General features: G+C 41.4%; 1 protein-coding gene across 1 annotated transcript in view; it reads left to right on the forward strand.

The window, feature by feature from the left end:
• The window catches only part of LOC126175246 (ATP-dependent RNA helicase DHX8), a 142,469-nt gene that overhangs the window by 22,834 nt on the left and 95,437 nt on the right, over positions 1-24,198 (forward strand). The window contains exons 5-6 of the mRNA XM_049921887.1: positions 5,255-5,416; positions 13,388-13,503. Coding sequence (XP_049777844.1) covers positions 5,255-5,416; positions 13,388-13,503 — 278 coding nt within the window. The remainder of the gene's footprint in view (positions 1-5,254; positions 5,417-13,387; positions 13,504-24,198) is intronic.

Below are 24,198 nucleotides of genomic sequence, written 5' to 3' on the forward strand. Positions count from 1 at the left end.
GAAAAACATGTGGTTCCTGAAGAGGGGCAGCAGCCTTTTCAGTAGTTGCAGGGGCAACAGTCTGGGTGATTGACTGATCTGGCCTTGTAACATTAACCAATACGGCCTTGCTGTTGTGGTACTGCGAACGGCTGAAAGCAAGGGGAAACTACAGCAGTAATTTTTCCCGAGGGCATGCAGCTTTACTGTATGGTTAAATGATGATGGCATCTTCTTCGGTAAAATATTCCGGAGGTAAAATAGTCCCCCATTCGGATCACCGGGCGGGGACTACTCAGGAGGACGTAGTTATCAGGAGAAAGAAAACTGGCATTCTACGGATCGTAGCGTGGAATGTCAGATCCCTTAATCGGGCAGGTAGGTTAGAAAATTTAAAAAGGGAAATGGATAGGTTAAAGTAAGATATAGTGGGAATTAGTGAAGTTCGGTTTCAGGAGGAACAAGACTTCTGGTCAGGTGAATACAGGTTATAAATACAAAATCAAATAGGGGTAATGCAGGAGTAGGTTTAATAATGAATAAAAAAATAGGAGTGCTGGTAAGCTACTGCAAACAGCATAGTGAACGTATTATAGCGGCCAAGATAGACACGACGCCCATGCCTACTACAGTAGTACAAGTTTATATGCCAACTAGCTCTGCAGATGATGAAGAAATTGAATAAATGTATGATGAGATAAAAGAAATTATTCAGGTAGTGAAGGGAGACGAAAATTTAATAGTCATGGGTGACTGGAATTCGACAGTAGGAAAAGGGAGAGAAGGAAACATAGTAGGTGAATATGGATTGGGGCTAAGAAATGAAAGAGGAAGCCGTCTGGTAGAATTTTGCACAGAGCATAACTTAATCATAGCTAACACTTCGTTCAAGAATCATAAAAGAAGGTTGTATACATGGAAGAATCCTGGAGATACTAAAAGGTATCAGATAGATTATATAATGGTAAGACAAAGATTTAGGAACCTGGTTTTAAATTGTAAAACATTTCCAGGGGCAGATGTTGACTCTGACCACAATCTATTGGTTATGAACTGTAGATTAAAACTAAAGAAACTGCAAAAAGTTGGGAATTTCAGGAGATGGGACCTGGATAAACTGACAGAACCAGAGGTGGTAGAGAGTTTCAGGGAGAGCATTAGGGAACGATTGACAGGAATGGGGGAAAGAAATACAGTAGAAGACGAATGGGTAGCTCTGAGGGATGAAGTAGTGAAGGCAGCAGAGGATCAAGTAGGTAAAAAGACGAGGGCTAGTAGAAATCCTTGGGTAACAGAAGAAATATTGAATTTAATTGATGAAAGGAGATAATATAAAAATGCAGTAAATGAAGCAGGCAAAAAGGAATACAAACGTCTAAAAATGAGATCGACAGGAAGTGCAAAATTGCTAAGCAGGCATGGCTAGAGGACAAATGTAAGGATGTAGATGCTTATCTCACTAGGGGTAAGATAGATACTGCCTACAGGAAAATTAAAGAGACCTTTGGAGAAAAGATAACCACTTGCATGAATATCAAGAGCTCAGATGGAAACCCAGTTCTAAGCAAAGAGGGGAAAGCAGAAAGGTGGAAGGAGTATATAGAGGGTCTATACAAGGGCGATGTACTTGAGGACAATATTATGGAAATGGAAGAGGATGTAGATGTAGATGAAATGGGAGATACGATACTGCGTGAATAGTTTGACAGAGCACTGAAAGACCTGAGTCGAAACAAGGCCCCGGGAGTAGACAGCATTCCATTAGAACTACTGACGGCCTTGGGAGAGCTAGTCCTGACAAAACTCTACCATCTGGTGAGCAAGATGTACGAGACAGGCGAAATACCCTCAGACTTCAAGAAGAATATAATAATTCCATTCCCAAAGAAAGCAGGTGTTGACAGATGTGAAAATTACCGAACTATCTGTTTAATAAGTCACATCTGCAAAATACTAATACAAATTCTTTACAGACGAATGGAAAAACTAGTAGAAGCCGACCTCGGGGAAGATCAGTTTGGATTCCGTAGAAATATTGAAACACGTGAGGCAATACTGACCTTACGACTTATCTTAGAAGAAAGATTAAGGAAAGGCAAACCTACGTTTCTAGCATTTGTAGACTTAGAGAAAGCTTTTGACAATGTTGAGTGGAATACTCTCTTTCAAATTCTAAAGGTGGCAGGGGTAAAATACAGGGGGCGAAAGGCTATTTACAATTTGTACAGAAACCAGATGGCAGTTATAAGAGTCGAGGGGCATGAAAGGGAAGCAGTGGTTGGGAAGGGAGTGAGACAGGGTTGTAGCCTCTCCCCGATGTTATTCAATCTGTATATTGAGCAAGAAGTAAAGGAAAAAAAAGAAGAAATTGGAGTAGGTATTAAAATCCAGGGAGAAGAAATAAAAACTTTGAGGTTCACCAATGACATTGTAATTCTGTCAGAGACAGCAAAGGACTTGGAAGAGCAGTTGAACGGAATGGACAGTGTCTTGAAAGGAGGATGTAATATGAACATCAACAAAAGCAAAATGAGGATAATGGAATTTAGTCAAATTAAGTTGGTTGATGCTGAGGGAATTAGATTAGGAAATGAGACACTTAAAGTAGTAATGGAGTTTTGCTATTTGGGGAGCAAAATAACTGATGATGGTCGAAGTAGAGAGGATATAAAATGTAGACTGGCAATGGCAAGGAAAGCGTTTCTGAAGAAGAGAAATTTGTTAACATCGAGTATAGATTTAAGTGGCAGGAAGTCGTTTCTGAATGTATTTGTATTGAGTGTAGCCATGTATGGAAGTGAAACATGGACAATAAATAGTTTGGACAAGAAGAGAATAGAAGCTTTTGAAATGTGGTGCTACAGAAGAATGTTGAAGATTAGGTGGGTAGATCACGTAACTAATGAGGAGGTATTGAATAAGATTGGGGAGAAGAGAAGTTTGTGGCACAACTTGACTAGAAGAAGGGATCGGTTGGTAGGACATGTCCTGAGGCATCAAGGGATCACAAATTTAGCATTGGAGGGCAGTGTGGAGGGTAAAAATCGTAGATGGACACCAAGAGATGAATACACTAAGCAGATTCAGAAGGATGTAGGTTGCAGTAGGTACTGGGAGATGAAGGAGGAGCTTGCACAGGATAGATTAGCATGGAGAGCTGCATCAAACCAGTCTCAGGACTGAAGACCACAACAACAACAATAACATTGAGAGATTTTGTTGTTTTCTGGGCAGCTACTTTCTTATAATAAGCTGAACACTGCAGAAAGACTGTAATGTACCCTTTTTCATATTAATGTAATGGAAGAAGTTAAGGTAATAACTGACTATATAGTTTAGGCATTGTGTCATCAGCAGGAACTGAAATGAGACTGAGAGTGATCCTAGCTGTTAGATGAATCCTTCTTCAGTAGTAATAGAATGAACATACTACATACACACAAACATATCACACTAACATACACGTGCACAGTTTCAGTGTTGTGGCTGACTGTATTGTGCATTCACTTCAGCTTCATTGGGATGTGTAGCATAGAGTGAATGAGGGGAGAAAGGAGGTGGGAAGCAAAAGGGAGGGTATAGAAGGAGTGTTAGAGGCAGCAAGCACGTAGGATAGGAATGTGGCACTGGTGAGTGAGTTCTATCTGCAGGCAGAGTTTTGCACAGTGACGTGGTGGAGTAGTGTGGGAGGGGCAGACAGAAGAGAGGAAGAGGGATACTGTGAAGTGGGAGGTGCAAGTGCAGGATGATTGGAGTCAGGCTGTTGGGGCGGCGGTGGATGTGGGTGTGGGCCACAGGGGCTAGCAGAGATTGAGGCCAGACAGATTATAGCATTAAAGGATTGTGTTGCAAGAACAGTTCCCATAAACGTTATTCAGAGAAGGTTGTGTTTGGGGGAGAGGGGAGAGGATCCATATGGCACAAGTTGTGGAGTAGCCATTGAAATCAAGCACGTTGTGCACGGTAGGGTGTTCTTCCACTGGGTAGTCAACTCTGCTCTTGCCCAAAGTTGATGATGACCATTCACTCTGATGGACAACTGTTAGATGGTCATTGGATTTGTTATCTGACACTCACCCACGTTGCTACAGAGCCAGAACTTTCTGATTATTAATTTTGCTAGTACACATTCAGAAATAAATAATTATTGTGAAAGAATGGGAAGTCCAGGATGAAATTAACATCAGTATAACGAGGACAAATTGCTACTCACCACATAGAAGAGGCATTGAGTCATAGGCAGGAGAAAGACTGCTAAACATTTAAGCTTTTGGACAAAAGAGTCTTCTTCTGAAATAGAAAACACACACATTGACACAAGCATATCTCACACATACATAGCCACTGTCTCCAGGCCCTGGGGCCTGACTGTGGGCAATGACTGCATCTGCAACTCCATCCTCCTGTACCCTGCTATCCTTCCTCTTTTCCCATGCTGTGCCTTGTTCTTACCTTCACCACCCAGTCCAGCAAATTGCTGCTCGCATCAGATGCAGCCATAGCCTGCAGTTGGGCTGCAGTGCTCAGAAACAGTGGCCATGCATGTGTGAGCTGTGCTTGTGTGACTGTGTGTTTTCTATTTCAGAAGAAGGACTTTTTTTTCTGAAAGCTTAAATATTTAGCAGTCATTGTCATTGTGCCAGTCAGTGACTCAACACCTTCTCTGTGTGATGAGAAGCAATCTATCCTTTACATATCAATACTATTTTGAAAGAAATAGATACTATTTTCCTTGTTTGATCACTCTTTACATAAAATTTCGTCTTTGAGGCGAACTCATTCTGAGTTTTATAAATGCAGGCTACCTTACAAAACAATCCTGTTATGGATTACATAACCAAAACTCTGTGACAGCTTTTACTATACTGGGGCTCTGGCTTTTCTAGGCATCTTTCTACTATGCATAAAATGTTTTCCATCTGGGGACACAAAGACTGTTTTAATTTCTGAGTTACGAAAGAAGTTTGCTAATAAGTCATGGCATTGCCTGATTCTTGATAAACAAGCCATCTGACACATCTCACAGCTGTGAACCAGCATATTGGTAGAAGTGGTTTTTGTTTGCACAGAAACATTTTGTTAATAACAAAATACTAGTGTTGGGCTACAAAATAAAATGAGAAGGGAGAAAAACTGTGCCCACTATACACCAGCAATTTGTGTACCATGGTTTCTGTATGGGCGAGCTTGGAACACACACACACACACACACACACACACACACACACACACTATACCACTTCTCACTTAATTAATGTATTGTTCTTTATTACAGATTTATTCAGGAAAAGTTGCAAACATTGTTCCCTTCGGTTGCTTTGTGCAACTAGAAGGGCTTCGACGGCGTTGGGAAGGTCTTGTTCATATATCCCAACTACGACGTGAAGGGAGAGTAACGAATGTTTCTGATGTTGTCACCAGAGGGCAAAAGGTCAAGGTAAGAAGATTTCTTTTCTGTGTAATTGACGATTTTAAGTTGTACAGAGACAGATTTAAATTGCAAGGAGTTTTGAAAAAATGAAGAGTTTTATAAAAGATTTCATGAAAATGCTGGTCCATTGGAACAGAGATTTTTTCTTTTTTGCGTGCATAAGTGCTAACTTATGCTGTAGCCTTTTCAGTAGTTGCCGGGGCTACAGTCTGGATGATTGACTGATCTGGCCTTGTAACACTAACCAAAATGGCCTTGCTGTGCTGGTACTGCGAACGGCTGAAAGCAAGGGGAAACTACAGCCATAATTTTTCCCGAGGGCATGCAGCTTTACTGTATGGTTAAATGATGATGATGCGTCCTCTTGGGTAAAATATTCCGGAGGTAAAATAGTCCCCCATTTGGATCTCCAGGCGGGGACTACTCAGGAGGATGTCATTATCAGGAGAAAGAAAACTGGCATTCTACTGATCGGAGCGTGGAATGTCAGATCCCTTAATCGGGCAGGTAGGTTAGAAAATTTAAAAAGGGAAACGGATAGGTTAAAGTTAGATATAGTGGGAAGTAGTGAAGTTCGGTGGCAGGAGGAACAAGACTTTTGGTCAGGTGAATACAGGATTATAAATACAAAATCAAATAGGGGTAATGCAGGAGTAGGTTTAATAATGAATAGGAAAATAGGAATGCGGGTAAGCTACTTCAAACAGCATAGTGAACGCATTATTGTGGCCAAGATAGATACAAAGCCCACGCTTACCACAGTAGTACAAGTTTATATGCCAACTAGCTCCGCAGATAACAAAGAGATTAATGAAATGTATGATGAGATAAAAGAAATTATTCAGATAGTGAAGGGAGACGAAAATTTAATTGTCATGGGTGACTGGAACTTGATAGTAAGAAAAGGGAGAGAAGGAAACGTAGTAGGTGAATATGGAATGCAATTAAGGAATGAAAGAGGAAGCCAATTTTGCACAGAGTATAACTTAATCATAGCTAACACTTTGTTCAAGAATCATAAAAGAAGGTTGTATACATGGAAGAAGCCTGGAGATACTGGAAGGTCTCAGATGGATTATATAATGGTAAGACAGATATTCAGGAACCGGGTTTTAAATTGTAAGACATTTCCAGGGGCAGATGTGGACTCTGATCACAATCTATCGGTTATGAACTGTAGATTAAAACTGAAGAAACTGTAAAAAGGTGGGAATTTGAGGAGATGGGACCTGGATAAACTGAAAGAACGAGAGGTTGTAGAGAGCTTCTGGGAAAGTATTAGGGAACAATTGACAAGAATGGGGGAAAGAAATACAGTAGAAGAAGAATGGGTAGCTTTGAGAGATGAAATAGTAAAGGTAGCAGAGGATCAAGTAGGTAAAAAGATGAGGGCTAATAGAAATCCTTGGGTAACAGAAGAAATATTGAATTTAATTGATGAAAGGAGACAATATAAAAATGCAGTAAATGAAGTAGGCAAAAAGGAATACAAACGTCTCAAAAATGAGATCAACAGGAAGTGCAAAATGGCTAAGCAGGGATGGCTTATGGACAAATGTAAGGATGTAGAGGTGCATATCGCTAGGGTAAGATAGATACTGCCTATAGGAAAATTAAAGAGACCTTTGGATAAAAGAGAACCACTTGCATGAATATTAAGAGCTCAGATGGAAACCCAGTTCTAAGCAAAGAAGGAAAAGCAAAAAGGTGGAAGGAGTATATAGAGGGTCTATACAAGGGCAATGTTCTTGAGGACAGTATTATAGAAATGGAAGAGATTGTAGATGAAGATGAAATATTCGAAACAAGGCCCCGGGAATAGACAACATTCCATTAGAAATACTGACAGCGTTGGGAGAGCCAGGCCACACAAAACTCTACCATCTATTGAGCAAGGTGTATGAGACAGGTGAAATACCCTCAGACTTCCAGAAGAATATAATAATTCCAATCCCAAAGCAAGCAAGTGTTGACAGATGTGAAAATTACTGAACTATCAGTTTAATAAGCCACGGCTGCAGAATACTAACATGAATTCTTTACAGACGAATGGAAAAACTGGTGGAAGCTGACATCAGGGAAGATCAGTTTGGATTCCGTAGAAATGTTGGAACACGTGAGGCAATACTGACCCTACGACTTATCTTAGAAAATGGTATAAGGAAAGGCAAACCTACGTTTCTTGCATTTGTAGACTTAGAGAAAGCTTTTGGCAATGTTGACTGGAATACTCTCTTTCAAATTTTGAAGGTGGCAGGGGTAAAATACAGGGAGCGGAAGGTTAGTTAAAATTTGTACAGAAACCAGATGGCAGTTATAAGAGTCGAGGGACATGAAAGGGAAGCAGTGGTTGGGAAGGGAGTCTGACAGGGTTGTAGCCTCTCCCTGATGTTATTCAATCTGTATATTGAGCAAGCAGTGAAGGAAAAAAAAGAAAAATTCGGAGTAGGAATTAAAATCCATGGAAAAGAAATAAAAACTTTGAGGTTCGCTGATGACATTGTAATTCTGTCAGAGACAGAAAAGGACCTGGAAGAGCAGCTGAACGGAATGGACATTGTCTTGAAAGGAGGATATAAGATGATCATCAACAAAAACAAAACGAGGATAATGGAATGTAGTCAAATTAAATTGGGTGATGCTATGGGAATTAGATTAGGAAATGAGATGCTTAAAGTAGTAAATGAGTTTTGCTATTTGGGGAGCAAAATAACTGATGATGGTCAAAGTAGAGAGAATATAAAATGTAGACTGGCAATGGCAAGGAAAGCGTTTCTGAAGACGAGAAATTTATTAACATCGAGTTCAGATTTAAGTGTCAGGAAGTCGTTTCTGAATGTATTTGTATGGAGTGTAGCCTTGTATGGAAGTGAATCGTGGGCGATAAATAGTTTAGACAAGAAGAGAATAGAAGCTTTCAAAATGTGGTGTTACAGAAGAATGCTGAAGATTAGATGGATAGATCACATAACTAATGAGGAGATATTGAATAGGATTGGGGAGAAGAGAAGTTTGTGGCACAACTTGACTATAAGAAGGGATCGGTTGGTAGGACATGTTCTGAGGCATCAAGGGATCACCAATTTGGTGTTGGAGGGCAGGATGGAGGGTAAAAATTGTAGAGAGAGACCAAGGGATGAATACACTAAGCAGATTCAAAAGGTTGTAGGTTGCAGTAGGTACTGGGAGATGATGAAGCTTGCACAGGATAGAGTATCATGGAGGGCTGCATCAAACCAATCTCAGGACTGAAGACCACAACAACAACAACAACAACAACAAGTGCTAACTGTTTAAAATAACCTATTTTAGTTAGTAGGAAATGGAGTTTTAAGTTTTGGAAGCAATGACTGTTATAGTAGTAAAGGCAAGGAAAAGTGTGTTATGAGAATACAAGGAAAGGAGAAATTTCTCAGCCCTGCTCAAACTGATAAAATGAAATTTTAGTTTTGTTATGTTGGTTTCTCATGCAAAATATGTCAGTCAGGTTTCAGCTTTATCTGCAGCTTAGATTTGTTCACACAGCCTTTTTACACTAATAATATCCTTGACCACCCTGAAGTACTCGACATCTTGCATAATTGGAAAAGTGACAGGATCGCAACTTGTCATGCCATACCACACTACACCACAACTCTCCTCTCCTCTCCAGTCAGTTACTGTCTAATCTCTATGTTGTTTAGCACTTTCAAGACTTTTTTCGAGGTAGCTGACTCCAAATGTCTGTTGCACACAGTTCCCTACACAGTCTTCACTCGGAAAGCAGTTGAGATGGATCAGCACTCTCAGACAGCAGAAGTTCCTGACAAGTTTGAAACCAATTGTTATTAACAAGGCATGTCTTCAGTTCCTGTTTGTTAGAAGCATTTTACAGCCACTGTACTTATGCTGTGTTACATGGCTCTGAGTAATACTCCATTCCGTGCAGAAATGTTGGACAGTCCATGTTGATACACCAAAAAGTTTGGCATCTTCACTCACCATGTGGTCATGGACATGTCCAAACATGATGGCTCATTTCTTCCATTTTGTCACATCCCCCATCATCCCAAGTTATTACCCTGATTTAATACAACCAGGAGACACATACACACCATTTCACTGCAGTAGAGGATCGTATGACCTATTGGTGGTAGTAATTCTACACCATATGTTCTAGAGTGACCAGTGTGCTCTTTTAAGTAGGTGATGAATATTTTGTCCAGTGAGCCTAAATTTTATTTGACAGACTAAGATTATGGGAACTCTTTGTGAAAGATGGTTGTTACATTTGTTGAATGCTGACCACACAAAAAAGTGAAAATTACTCATCAGAGTTAGGACCACTGTAAAAATAATCCTGTTGCTTTTGTGCGCTGATTTGTGTCTTTGAATGAAACATGGGTCCACCACTACAATACTGAAGTGAAAGAACAAAACAAGTGGTGCTGATCCAAAAAAGATGAAGTGTGTCTCATCTGCCATGACCCTTATGGTCAATGATATCTGGAATGCAAAAGAGATTCTTCTTGTTAATTACTTGCCAAATATCAAAACATTAACTGGCAAATACATTGTGCACTTTGTGGACCATTGGATGGAAAAAAATGTATCAGAACAAATGTAAATTGTAAAATAAATAAAAATGAAGATCTTTAATCAGGACAATACAGCTCCTCCCAAAAGTTATTTACCATTATGAAAACTAATGGATCTAAAGTACAAATTGTTATAACACTAAAATTATGAACAACAGAGATTGGAACAATCACATAAATGTTATTATAGAGAATGCCAACCAAAGACTGCTGTATTGGCAGAACACTTACAAGGCGCAATAGGTCTACTAAAGAGATTACTTGCCCGTCCTCTGCTGGATTGTTGCTGCTCAGTATGGGACGTGTACTAGATAGGATTGGTGGAGGACACCAAAAAAGTTCAAGGAAAGGCAGCTTGTTTTGTCTTATTGTGAAACAAGGGAGAGAGTGTCACAGATATGTTATGCAAGTTGGGGTGCCAATCATTAAAACAATGGTGTTTTTCTTTCTGGTGAGATCTTTTCATGAAATTTCAGTCACCAACTTTCTCCTCCAAATGCAAAAATATTTTGTTGGTGGCAACCTATGTGGGGAGAAATGATGATCAAAAGAAATTATAGAAATCAGAGCTCGCTTGGAAAGATTTAAGTGTTAATTTTTCCTGCACTCTTTTAGAGTGGAATGGTAGAGAAATAGGCTGAAGATGGCTTAATGGACTCTCTGCCAGGCACTTAAGTGTGAATTCCTGTTTAGTCATGTAAATGTACAATTAATTATCAAAGGTGATTGTAGCTTCTTTGAATGTCTGATTCCCACCCTGGCTTACTACTGACTGCAACAAAATTCTGTTTCCACATGTTTCCTTGCAATGGCATTACGCCACATCTTGAATATCCGAGCGCAATTGGTTGTTATCGACTGCCCTCATCCGCTGCTGCTGTCACCCTATGGCAGAAGACTGGTTCACATCTTCTTCAACAACAGACTCCACATGTCATTAAATTTCATGCTCTCTTCCTTCCTGTCAAAATTCCTGGGATGTTTTACTATCTCTATGGCCTCTCTGTACAGCCTTTCATGGTATCCGCTTGTGGCTGCCAGTACTTGATTACTACCAAAATGCATGTGGTGGTTTTCTGCTGCAAAGCAACAAGCTGGCCACAATGGCTGATCCATCAGTCTTCCTCTTCTGTAGTTACCCTTGTGCTCTTCTAGTTGTTTTTGTTGTAGAATCACTATTCACTATGGTTCCGTTCAATGAAGTGTTGCAACAACTGTCAAACTTTTCCTTCTGATATTGCAGAACTGTTTAAGTGTTGCCTCACAACCACTTATTTCAAATGGAATGATGATTTCTATGAACAGATGGATGGTGTCGCTATGGGGAGCCCCTTAAGCTCACCTATAGTGAACCTCTTTGTGGAAAAATTCGAGGATCAGGCATTGGAAACTGGAACAAGAAACTGAATGTTTAGTTCTGGCATATGGATGGTATGTTTGCTTTGTGGCATCATGGCAGGGAGAAACTGGGTCATTTTCATGAACATCTCAACGGGATTAATCCGAAGATTCAGTTTACTGTGGAGGAAGAGTCAAGTAGAAGGTTAAATTTTCTTGGTGTGCTAGTTTTCAAGGAATAAGATGGTAGCTTGGGCCACACAGACCGTTTACCTACACCAAGATTCAAAACACCATCCACAACAAAAGTAAGGTATCATAAAAACAATGGCGGATGGAGCAACGAAAATCTGCGAACAAGAGCTGCTTGATGCAGAATTAATATATCTCTCCAGTGCATTACTCAAGAACGCTTATTCATTCACTGAGGTAAAAAGACTGTTAAGATCACCATGTAAAAATCATAGTGAAGCTCAAGTGCCAGTGAAATTGAAAGTTTTCCTGTCTTTCATTAAGGACATTACTAACCACATAGGAAAAATCTTGAAAAAGTGGAACATCGCTGTAATCTACAAACTCACCTGGAAGGTACAATATCACTTAAAGTCGACCAAGGATGTTCACTAGCCACTGGAAAAAGCTGAAATTGATAGGATTCCATGTAGTTGTGGGGAGGTGTACATGACTACTATAAAAAGAAGGGTCAAAAATGATTAGAACAGCACAAGGGCAGGTGCAGAAGAGGCGAGATTGACAGATTAGTTGTTTCAGAACATGTTTGCAGCCAGGAGACCACCATATTCATTTTTATAGGACTAAAGTTCTGGCAGCCACAAGTGGATACCATGAAATGCTATACAGAGACGCCATAGAGATTGTAGAACATCCCAGGAATTTCAGTAGGGAGAAAGCCATGAAACTGAATGAGATCTGGTTTTCGCTGCTGAAGGTGTATACCAGTCTTCCACCATGGGCTGATTGCAACAGCAGACAATGGAAGTCAATAATGGTCAGTTGTGCTCAGGTACTCAAAATACGTGATGTCACACCACTGCACAGAAGTGGAATTTTGCTGAAGTCAGTAGAGAGCCATGGTGTGAATCAGACATTCAAAGAAGCTACAATCCCCATTGAAAATTTCCGCCACAGACGGGGTAGAAATGTTGGATTTTAATGTGAAATTCATTCGACCACAACATAATAGCACAGAATGTTTTATTAATTGTGACATTTCCAGCTGTGAAAGTTTACATTCTACAGATCCACCTTGTTTAACATAATTTTCACTCTTTGGCTTCCACCTATTCCCACATTAGTTGGGAGAGGTTTTGAATCTAATGAAGAGTTTATGGTAGCCATAGATAAATATTTTGCAGACTTTTGAGGTTGCAATAATTGTGGAGAAAGTCTGTTGACTAAAAGGAGATTATGTTGAAAAGTGTGAATTTTCTACCTAGTAAAACACATTATTTGTCTGCCAGACCAATAAATTTTCTTTTTGTTCTTGTGGATTATGTTACTTTAACATCAAAGAGTGTGAGAAAAATATTGGACAATATCTTTTTTCTGAGACTCATACATAAACAACCACAGCTACAATTGAGGTATGGAAATATTAAACGAGATGTTTGAAAATGATTTAAACTGTGGTTGCTAAAGTAGATACAGTCCTTTGTTATTCTTCATTATGTATTCTTCTTAATCTTGTCTCATAGCCTTCCTACATATTCATCTGATACTGCTCGCCCCTTAATGTTTGTCTCTCAGCTTCTCCCTCCAACTGAAGGGTCCCTCTCATACTGGGCTGGGTGATTTGCGTTTCTGTGCAACCTCCACCAGACTATCCCCATTTCCTCCCTGCAGTAGCAACATATAGTTCCAAAAACTAAAATGGTTTAGTGTACTTGTGTATCTGTCTATTGGCAGCACTAAAATGTTCACCTCCTGAGGGTGTGAACTAGCCAGTGACTGTGTCTCATCATTTTATAGTTTTCTCAAGTGAATTTAACTTTTGATACAATTTATTATAAGTCAGTTACACATTTTTTTTTATGTGGTACAGGTCAAGGTACTTTCATGCACTGGTCAGAAAGTTTCATTGTCAATGAAAGACGTAGATCAAGAAACAGGAGAAGACCTGAATCCTACGGGTAACAATCTGCTTCTTAATAAGGACAGGTAAGATCAGATATTTATCATATGTAGTTATTTTACATGTCATTGCCTTCGTCATCTACATAAAAACTGGTTATATATTTAAGATTTTGCTTTTTACTAGAGTTATATATCATACTTGCAATTGTTGTAAAGACAGGATGTTTGACAGCCTAAAGATTTCTAGCCTTGAACTTTATGCATCCTCTTCCACTACTGTCATATATTGATTCTGTACAGTGTACGACTTGGGAAACATGAAGAGCAATCTGGCTCTTCTTCTTTCCCTTTTTTTAACTTAAGAACTGAAATTGTGCCAGTGCACCATCATTTTTGCTATGCATTACCAGTGAACGGAATGGAAGAAACACTCATTTTAGTATTAATAGCACAGTGAACATTACACTGGATGTACAGAAAAACACTGACAACTCTCAGTGTGTTGTGGAGGATGGCAACCTGGTCATTTTTTTAAAGAGAAAACTCCTTCCCAGAAATGCATAGTTTTGACCCTGTGAAGCATCTCAGTGTGAGAATGGTGGTGGCCAGAGTTTCTTCTTAAACTTAGCAGCAGATTAAAACTGTGTACCAGTCCTGGATTGAAACTTTGGACCTTTTCCTTTCACAAGCAAGTACTCTACCAACTGAGCTGTCCAGGCACAGCTTTACTTCCATCACTACCTCACCTTCAACCTAGTCCCAGAAGGTCGAAAGGAGAACTTCTGTGAAGCTTGGAAGGTAAGAAATGAGGTATGGTAGAATTAAAGCTGTGAGGGAAGATCATTAGTTGTGCACGGATAGCTCAGTCAATAGAGAAGTGGTCTGAGAAAGGCAAAGGTCCCAGGTTCGAGTCCTGGTCTAGCATACAGTTTTAATCTACCAGAAAGTTTCAGATCAATGCACACTCTGCTGCAGGGTGATAATTCATCCATTCTTCTTTGATTGTTTTGTGTTCTGAGTAATGCAAAGCACTAGCCAAAGTTTAAGAAAGACACATGGACTGCACCTATTAGTCAACCTGTGCATGCACTACATCTTTCAGTGAGCATTTGTTCTCATCATAATTGGATACTTGTGTTCTGCACCAGTGCAGTACTGTTGTGACATTACACGAGTATCACAGTGAACAATGTGCTGCTGACATGCAGCAGAATTGATGTCAGTCACATAGTTGCTGCCTGATTGTATGCGGAAACACTTCAGAATAGAAATACCATGCATCATTTATTGTTCGAAGCACTTGAGAGACGAATAAGAGAGACAGAAAACTTGTAGGTAACTACTGTATTTTCTGCCTGGAGTGTTTCGAGAATTGCAACATGAATGCACAGGAGAGTTTCTTTTCAGTGCATGCTACATTTTAGTGTGTACACAGTAGTACTGCATGCTGTTGAAAAATTTGCTGGACATATGGCAGGACTTTTGAATATTATATCAATTATTCTGCAATTCTGTTCTGTATTAAGTGTAAAAACCCTGAAATTGGCTACTTGCATAGGTCAAACAGTTGATACTGAGGAGGGCATTTTGAAACACCTCAAAGAGGAATGACCCACTAGCACTTGCTGAGTGGTATGAGCACTGGGCATGTGTCACGTAAATGTGTGAAATGTTGACTATGATAAGTACGTCATCCATACCATCTGCAGAAAGTTCAGGCAACAGTAGTGGAGGGTTATTAAGAATGAGTACAGCTTGTGCAATGGTATTCACGATGCCACATACTTAGATTACATTTCTCCACTGTGGTGTTGTTCAATGATGAATGCATGTTCACTCAGGAGAGGATAGTAAATGCTCACACTTGAGCAGACAGAAATCCAGGTGTGCTGGGAGGTTAGAAGTAACGCGGTTCAGTTTAGTCTCTACATTGTATGCAACCAAGTTGTGAGTCCAAAATTTGAACCTATTTTGTAATTTACTGTGCTATGGGGTGCCATTGTGTCTCTTAAGGAAATGAACACACGTCACCATATCCAATCTGTTCTCAAATTTTGACGCCCCACATGGCTCAAACAGTTCATTTCCGAACAGGAGTTCCCTCCTGAAAAATGACCAGTTTACCAAACCCCACAACACTTTAAGCATTGTTTGTGTTTTCTCTGTATGCCCTATAGTTAATGTACTGTTACTATAATAATTACTATTACATTCAACTGTGTTCCTCTCTGACATAAAACCACACAATTTATTCAGTGTTGCCATTGTGTTCCACTCATCATTTCAGTGAATTACAGTTTGTTATTCCTTGATATTATTATTTCCATAGGTTGCCACTATAATTGCAAAAAATGAAATAATTAATAAAGAACAATGTCAGGGTATAACTATTGGGCAGTGTGTCCAGACTCAAGGGAATTTATGAGTAATAGTAAAGACTTAGAAACTGATGGTGACATGGCTTTTGAAATTCCCCAGGCTAAGAGTTTCTCAGTTTGTCTTCCAAGTTTGCTGGTGAGTGTGAGATTTCTGTGTATTTCTGCAAAAGTTTAACCATATTTGTGAAAGAAATTTCCTGCCGTCAAAAAGCTTCATTTGTATCTGTGCAAACTAAATAAACTTGGTACATTGAGGCATGTCTTAATATGGCCTACAGCTGCTTGAGAAGATACTGTTAAGGGGATAACAACCTGTGCAATGTAGTGGGCACTGGTTGCTTTGCCCTGCAGAAACATCAAACAGGACTGTGTGCTGTAACTGATGCCTCCCACCATGAAGCATGTGAGTCACGGACAAATGCACTCCAGAAAAAGCCGTTCACCACATCTATACTATGCATGTGTGCGTCCATCACTTGCATGTAAACAGAACATGCTCTCATCACTGGTGACAATAGAGTGCCATTCTACTCTTCAGTTGTTCTTTCAGGACATTAGAGTAGTTGTGCTCATCAGTCATGGTGTCAGTGATAGCAGTCTTTCCAGAGGCACACGTAGCATTTGCAGCATGTGCTCCTTTTTCTTTCTTGGGTGATATTCAGGTGGCCACTGCTGCTCACATGTCAATCTTGACGTGGATTTGCACTTCACGGACATTGAGAACTTGGTCTAAGGGTATGGGAATGTTCCACAGATCACTGCTGCAAGCAGTGACACGCCACCGATACTTTATGCCCAACATTTGTAGAAGGTGCTTATTTTTTTAACATTGTATTACAGGCATCTAATTATCGTTCACCACTATCTTGTTATGTGAATTGGTGATTACAGTAGGGGCTGTAATACACAGAGGAACTGGAATTCTGTTAAAATGTCATGGTCACCTACTATAGCACAGGACTGAGTTTGTGATAGTTGGGCATTGTATGTTCATAAAAAAATTTCTTGTTGTTCAGTCCAATTTACAATTTTAAATCCATCTTGTATGTGGAAAACATATGCCAACACAGTAACCTGAGTGGACAAAGTGCCATTTACATTAGTCGAGTCAAATATGATCATAATTTCTTCTTCTTCCCATAAGCACTTTATTCACCTTAGTAGAGATAAATATTCACAAAAGCAGCAGAACAGTCATATAAATCAACCACAAAAACTTTTTAAGTCTACCACTTGTCTATGGGATAGTCCCCCTGTCCAACTACACTACTAAAAAAGCAAGATATTTCCAGTAGCGAGAATCTTCTGTTGGTTCCAGAAATGGTCATTCTTCACACCTTTTAAAGCCACATATTTTTCTTTGTGATAACATAGTCGTAATTAACATATTCTTCAAGACTTCAAATATGGAAAAAAACACATGCAGAAATATGATGTATAATTACTGGAAACAAGGTGTGTCCAGACAGTGGTCTAAAAAAGACAAATGCTATTAGAGAGCAGTTGTAAGGAACAGTGAATTAACAAGTTATATTTTATTTCTGAAACATTTTTCTTGTATGATTTGTAATGCATTTTATTGTCAGCTAGTCATTTTCCTGCAGCTCTGCCCATGTATACATTCAACACATATATTAAACACACCTCCACCTCTTCTTCCCTCTGTCTGTCCACCTCATCTACCCACCTCTATCTTTTTGTCTCCTCCTCTCCACTCTGTATCTTCATCTCCTTCTCCCCGTCTCTTTGTTCATTTCCTCCTCCCCATTGTTCTGCCCATCCCCTTCTCTATCCATCGCAACATGCGCCAGCCTTGCTCATCAATACATTTTGCCCTTGCAGTACAGTTCAATAAACCATGGTGATACTACTCCCACACTGCAGAGCAAGGCAGGCTACACATCGGGGTGCGGGGGGGGGGATCGTGAAAATCATGTTTTCCCTGACATATAGGCTGCCATACAAAGCTGGTCAATAAAGCAGGCCATGGCCAATATTACTCCAGCACAACACACCTGTCTTGCAGGGCAGCCTGCATGTCAGGGCCTGGAAAACTCTCTTGTTCATGACATGTAGGCTGCCCTGCAAAGCAGGTTGGTTTGGTAGGTCAACAGGTGAACTCCATTCGTAGTCCACGAAAAACTTTAGGGCCACCCATAAGCTGCTGCTTATTAAACTGTCCAGTCAAATCAATGTCTATTGCTCTCAGTGTCTTATACACTGGAGCAGTGCAACGCCAGCGACGATGATACACTCGTCACAAAGGCATTGCTGAGGCACGTTAACACAAAGTGAACCAAAGACTGAAAAGAAAAGTTTGTGCCAGTATCTCCTCTCCCACTGGAGCTTGGAGGTTATGAGGTGTGCTGTTTCTGTGCCAAATTTGTTTATAATTGATCCAGGGGCATGGGAGGAAATCCTGGACATATATACACTCTGCTTTCTATGTACAACAGACAATAGTAGTCTCCCACCACCACTCATCACTCCAAATTGTCTGTATGTATGAGTAGCATCTTTTTATAATCCACAGACCTGAGCTTGCATCCCTTGTTGGCACTGTAATTTTTTCTGGCATATAAAGTAGTTTTAAGTTTTGACACTGTTTTGTGTACATGAAAAAATCAGATTACATCATAGTTAGCATCTAAATTTACCTACATACTCAGGGTTGCCACAAGTTCTGGAAATCAGGGAATATCAGAGAAATCAGTGCAATATCAGGGAAATTTGAAAAGAACACTGTAAAAATCTTGTTTTTGTCTCAGTAGATGAAACGGTTTGTTTACTGAGATGTCATGCATAGTCGCTGGCTGGATGCAGCTGAGTACATGCACTGCTTCCCTACTCCCTCATTCTTACTGCTTCTCCCCTTCCTACCATTCCACTCAGCTTGCAGTCAGTGCTGCCACTACCTCTTGCTGCTAGCCTAGCAGCTGCCAGCAAGAGGTGAGGAGTGGTTTGTTTGGATGTGATTCTCAGAGACTGTTGAACAGCAGCCAGAGGCAGTGGTTATGTGTGCATGAGTTGTGTTTGAGTGCTTATGTGAAAGTGTTTGTGCTCTCATTTTCTGACATGGCTATGGCTAAAAATTTAGTTGTGAAAGTGTGATTGTCTTTTCTGTGTGCCTGTTCGGCTCAACGAACGTCTTCATGGTGCCTTGTTATGTATCCTCATTAGTATTAATTCTCAGAGTACTCACACAAGTTGTCTGTTGTATGGATTGATCACCACAGTTTCATTTCCTCAACATGGTGTCTGTGACACATGGCCACACGAGTGGAGTTCCACGATGGGCCAAAACTGCAGGCCATTTCTGTGGGTATCTCTTAAAGGATCAGGCCTGCCAGTGAATTTCAGGAACCGCGACTGTCTCATCACAAGTACATTGTACAGTGCGGCATTTTATAGACATTTTATTTATGCTAGTACATTTTGGCACTTTGAAAGTAGTTCATATATTAGAAAGTATGTTCGGCCACCGGGTTGCAAGTCTTTGTTCAGGTGATGCCACAATGGGTGACCTGCACATCTGTGATCATGAAATGATGATGAGGCAACACAACACCCTGTCCATGGCCGGAGAAAATCTTCAACCCGGCCAGGAATCGAACCCGGGCCTGCTGCATGGTAGGCAAACACGTTACCACTCAACTAAGCGGGCAGTCACACAATACCTCTAAAATAATAGATGTAACACAGTGGGTAATAACTGACAATAACGAACATAGTAGAACCAACATTTTAGTGACGGTCGTCTACAGTGTTGGTTTATGCAACTCGTCTCCGCCTTACACACTTCTTTCAAGCGTCTGACTTTTTTCTGAGGTCATTTATGAAATCAGTGAAGGTATTTTAAATCTGTCTTGCGACTCTAAGGAAATGTGTATTTTTGTTACCAAATATGATTTGTTTTGTTGAAATAAAATAACATCACTAGTTTTAATGAAACACAGATACCATTTGGCTTGCTTTCTCCATCTAAAAACAGTTCATTACAAAAGATGTTGATGTGAGTATTTAAGATTTTTACTCACATGTTTAGAAATACAAAAGTCCCTATATTTTTTGTCAGCTTAAGTCTTTACTCACCCTTGAGATCTCAGAATTTGTCAGGGAAAAATGCTAAAACTTGTCTGGAAATTGGGAAGATATCAGGGAATTTTACTTGGGGAAGCTTGTGGCAACCCTGATACTCTGCAAGCCACCCTGTGGTGTGTGACAGAGGGTACCTTGTACCATGCTAGTCATTCCCTTTCCTGTCCCACTGACAAATAGGTTGAAGGTAAAACAACTGTCTTTATGCTTCCATACGATTCTTGATCTCTTATCTTGTCCTTACAGCCCTTACATGGAATTCCACATTAACGTATAGTTTCCTCTGTAGCTGCGCACTATAGGAAGGATAAACAATACGACCTACAATAGGGCAATATCCAGTCAAACATTGTCACTTTCAACCAATTTTTGTGTTGAGGACAGCTTTTCTGAACATCTTGAACCAACTTTTCTGATCATCTTGAACATAAGTAAATCTGTAAACTATTTCATAGGAAGGTTCACAATCACTCAGCTTCCCTTATTTCTATTCTTTCTTCTAACATTCAGTTTCATCAGAAACAGTGCATAACATGAGTGCAGGAAAACTTCTGTGGAGTTTATAAGGTATGAGACAGGTAAGGGCTTCAAGAGAAGGTGTGACTGTATGGCAGCAATGGTAGAATCCAAGCTTCAAGATGAGTCATGATCGTATAACTCAGTTGTCAAGTACACGCTCTGCAAAAGGCAAGACTCTTGGTTTTGCCTGTTGTGTAATAGAACTTTAATATATTTTCTTATTCCATTTTTAAATAATGGCATTCGCTTTTTATGTCCTGAAGTCTTCTTCTGCATTACAAAAATTAATCCAGAAAATTAAGATTTTCCCAAATGTGAAAACTCATTCCTAGGTACATCATAGTCACATACCTAGGTGCAAATATTTGATTGAAATTTTTCTCATAAAAGAGTCACAGGCAGGTAAATCTTGTCAGTGCTGTTTTTAATAGTCTATCTGTTACATTGTTACTCTACTACACACCAGTAATCAGTAGGTAAAATTAAGTTAAGCAGAAGTATTATCAAAAGTCAGATGTAAGTTAAAAACATTTTGAAATAGGAGCTTTTGGAAACTAACACAGCTTTCCATTTTCAAGACGGGTGAAACTGTTAAGACATTAAAGAAACGCAGTTCATTTGCAAATATCATATGTTTCAAGGTAAAAGACCTTCTTCTGTTCCAAGGTACAAGACAGTGCATGGTTGATGATATATGGCTTAACAGTCAACGTGTTATATAAATATTTCTAAAAATATAAAGAATTTTACTCACCATAAAATTCTTTACCTATAGAATTAACATTATATTCCAAATAGCTTCAATATACACTCCTGGAAATGGAAAAAAGAACACATTGACACCGGTGTGTCAGGCCCACCATACTTGCTCTGGACACTGCGAGAGGGCTGTACAAGCAATGATCACACGCACGGCACAGCGGACACACCAGGAACCACGGTGTTGGCCGTCGAATGGCGCTAGCTGCGCAGCATTTGTGCACCGCCGCCGTCAGTGTCAGCCAGTTTGCAGTGGCATACGGAGCTCCATTGCAGTCTTTAACACTGGTAGCATGCTGCGACAGCGTGGACGTGAACCATATGTGCAGTTGACGGACTTTGAGCGAGGGCGTATAGTGGGCATGCGGGAGGCCGGGTGGACGTACCGCCGAATTGCTCAACACGTGGGGCGTGAGGTCTCCACAGTACATCGATGTTGTCGCCAGTGGTCGGCGGAAGGTGCACATGCCCGTCGACCTGGGACCGGACCGCAGCGACGCACAGATGCACGCCAAGACTGTAGGATCCTACGCAGTGCCGTAGGGGACCGCACCGCCACTTCCCAGCAAATTAGGGACACTGTTGCTCCTGGGGTATCGGCGAGGACCATTCGCAACCGTCTCCATGAAGCTGGGCTACGGTCCCGCACACCGTTAGGCCGTCTTCCGCTCACGCCCCAACATCGTGCAGCCCGCCTCCAGTGGTGTCGCGACAGGCGTGAATGGAGGGACGAATGGAGACGTGTCGTCTTCAGCGATGAGAGTCGCTTCTGCCTTGGTGCCAATGATGGTCGTATGCGTGTTTGGCGCCGTGCAGGTGAGCGCCACAATCAGGACTGCATACGACCGAGGCACACAGGGCCAACACCCGGCATCATGGTGTGGGGAGCGATCTCCTACACTGGCCGTACACCACTGGTGATCGTCGAGGGGACACTGAATAGTGCACGGTACATCCAAACCGTCATCGAACCCATCGTTCTACCATTCCTAGACCGGCAAGGGAACGTGCTGTTCCAACAGGACAATGCACGTCTGCATGTATCCCGTGCCACCCAATGTGCTCTAGAAGGTGTAAGTCAACTACCCTGGCCAGCAAGATCTCCGGATCTGTCCCCCATTGAGCATGTTTGGGACTGGATGAAGCGTCGTCTCACGCGGTCTGCACGTCCAGCACGAACGCTGGTCCAACTGAGGCGCCAGGTGGAAATGGCATGGCAAGCCGTTCCACAGGACTACATCCAGCATCTCTACGATCGTTTCCATGGGAGAATAGCAGCCTGCATTGCTGCGAAAGGTGGATATACACTGTACTAGTGCCGACATTGTGCATGCTCTGTTGCCTGTGTCTATGTGCCTGTGGTTCTGTCAGTGTGATCGTGTGATGTATCTGACCCCAGGAATGTGTCAATAAAGTTTCCCCTTCCTGGGACAATGAATTCACGGTGTTCTTATTTCAATTTCCAGGAGTGTATTATACAGCATTTAAATGTATAGAACACGAAATATGTACAAATGCTGAACAAAACAAAACCTCATGTGTAGCAGCAACAAAAAATGGTGGAAATTGCTTCTGGTGATCTCTGGTGTGCATTACTTCACGTGATTCTAAAATCATTCACTGGACTGAAGTACTGACCAAGCCGCTCATATGTTTCTAGGTACACTAACCTCTAGTTGTGACACTCTGTCCTACACTTCTGATTTCAGTAGTAGATGTTATACGCTAAGAAGGATTAAGCTCAGCAATTACCATAGCACCACATGCATCTGCTATTGTTTCTTCCTGTATTATTTTTTTTAAAAAAGGGACATAAAATATTTTCGTTAAAATCTCTGTTCCTGTATAGAACAAACCACACATATATCCACATAGCACAGATGATAAATACATTATTGTTATAACGTCAAGTTGAACACATATACACATTCCAAAAACGACACAACACATGTAAGTCACAGAGCAGGTAGACAAGGTAAGACATGCGTACACAGTAACAGTCAAATCAGCACTGAGTCCAAGTCTAGCGGCCGCTGGCTGGCTGGCTGCTTAGGTGGCGCAGCTGCTGCATGGCTGGCAGACAGCACTGCATGTATAGGACGCGCGTAACTGCGCGGCGGCACTTTGAAAGATCGGCGAGTCACAACACTTTTCCCCCATTTGAATTGTTTGCACTGGTCTTGATGGAGGTGGCCTGTAGATGGCTAACGTCCATAGGTGTTGTTTGACTGGCCGTAAAGTTTCGAGGAGGCGGCTTCCCGTACGGATGGAACTGTCCCTGATGATAACGGGTCGAGATGAGAGGAGACGTAGGGGTTGAATCTGCTGGGGCCCCATGCACCAATCTGCCCTTTGCGGCAAGTCCGGTTGTTATAACAGGAGACATGGGCGATGTGTCAGCATCCGTAGGAGAAGGAGGCAGGTAGAGTTGTTCCAACAGATGATGGTCATCTGGTTCCTGCATGGGCACGTCTCCTGGTGGCGTCTGTTCTAGTGCTGGCACCGAGATGATGGTGAGAGGGCTGCGTTGTGAGTAATGAGAGATGCCAAGATCCCGAGCGTCAGGTGGAGCCGAAGGTGGTGTAGCTGCATTTGGAACAGGCGTTGCTGGCACACGAGGCCGAAGCTGGTCTGAATGACGCACTGCAACACCCGTGTCCGTCTGGATTTCATACAGGCGTTGGCCATGGTGTCGTAAGATGCGGCCAGGACTCCTTTTTGGCCGCCTGCCATATCCCCGTACCCATACAGGGTCGCCGGCGGTGAACCGGCCAAGCGAAGGCATCCGCGGTTGTGAGGTGGAAGGCCGCAGAAGATGAAGTAGCATGCGGGGCTGTTGGCCATGTAAGAGCTCAGCCGGGCTGTGGTCGCCCATGGGGGTGAAACGGTAAGAAGCCAGAAATTGGAGAAGCGCATCATCAGCAGCAGAAGAAGTCAGGAGTTTCCTCATCTGTGCCTTAAATGTGCGGACCAGTCGTTCAGCCTCACCATTTGACTGTGGATGGAACGGCGGGGCCGTGACATG

Source organism: Schistocerca cancellata, chromosome 3, assembly GCF_023864275.1.
Source record: "Schistocerca cancellata isolate TAMUIC-IGC-003103 chromosome 3, iqSchCanc2.1, whole genome shotgun sequence".
Classification (NCBI taxonomy): Eukaryota; Metazoa; Arthropoda; class Insecta; order Orthoptera; family Acrididae; genus Schistocerca; species Schistocerca cancellata.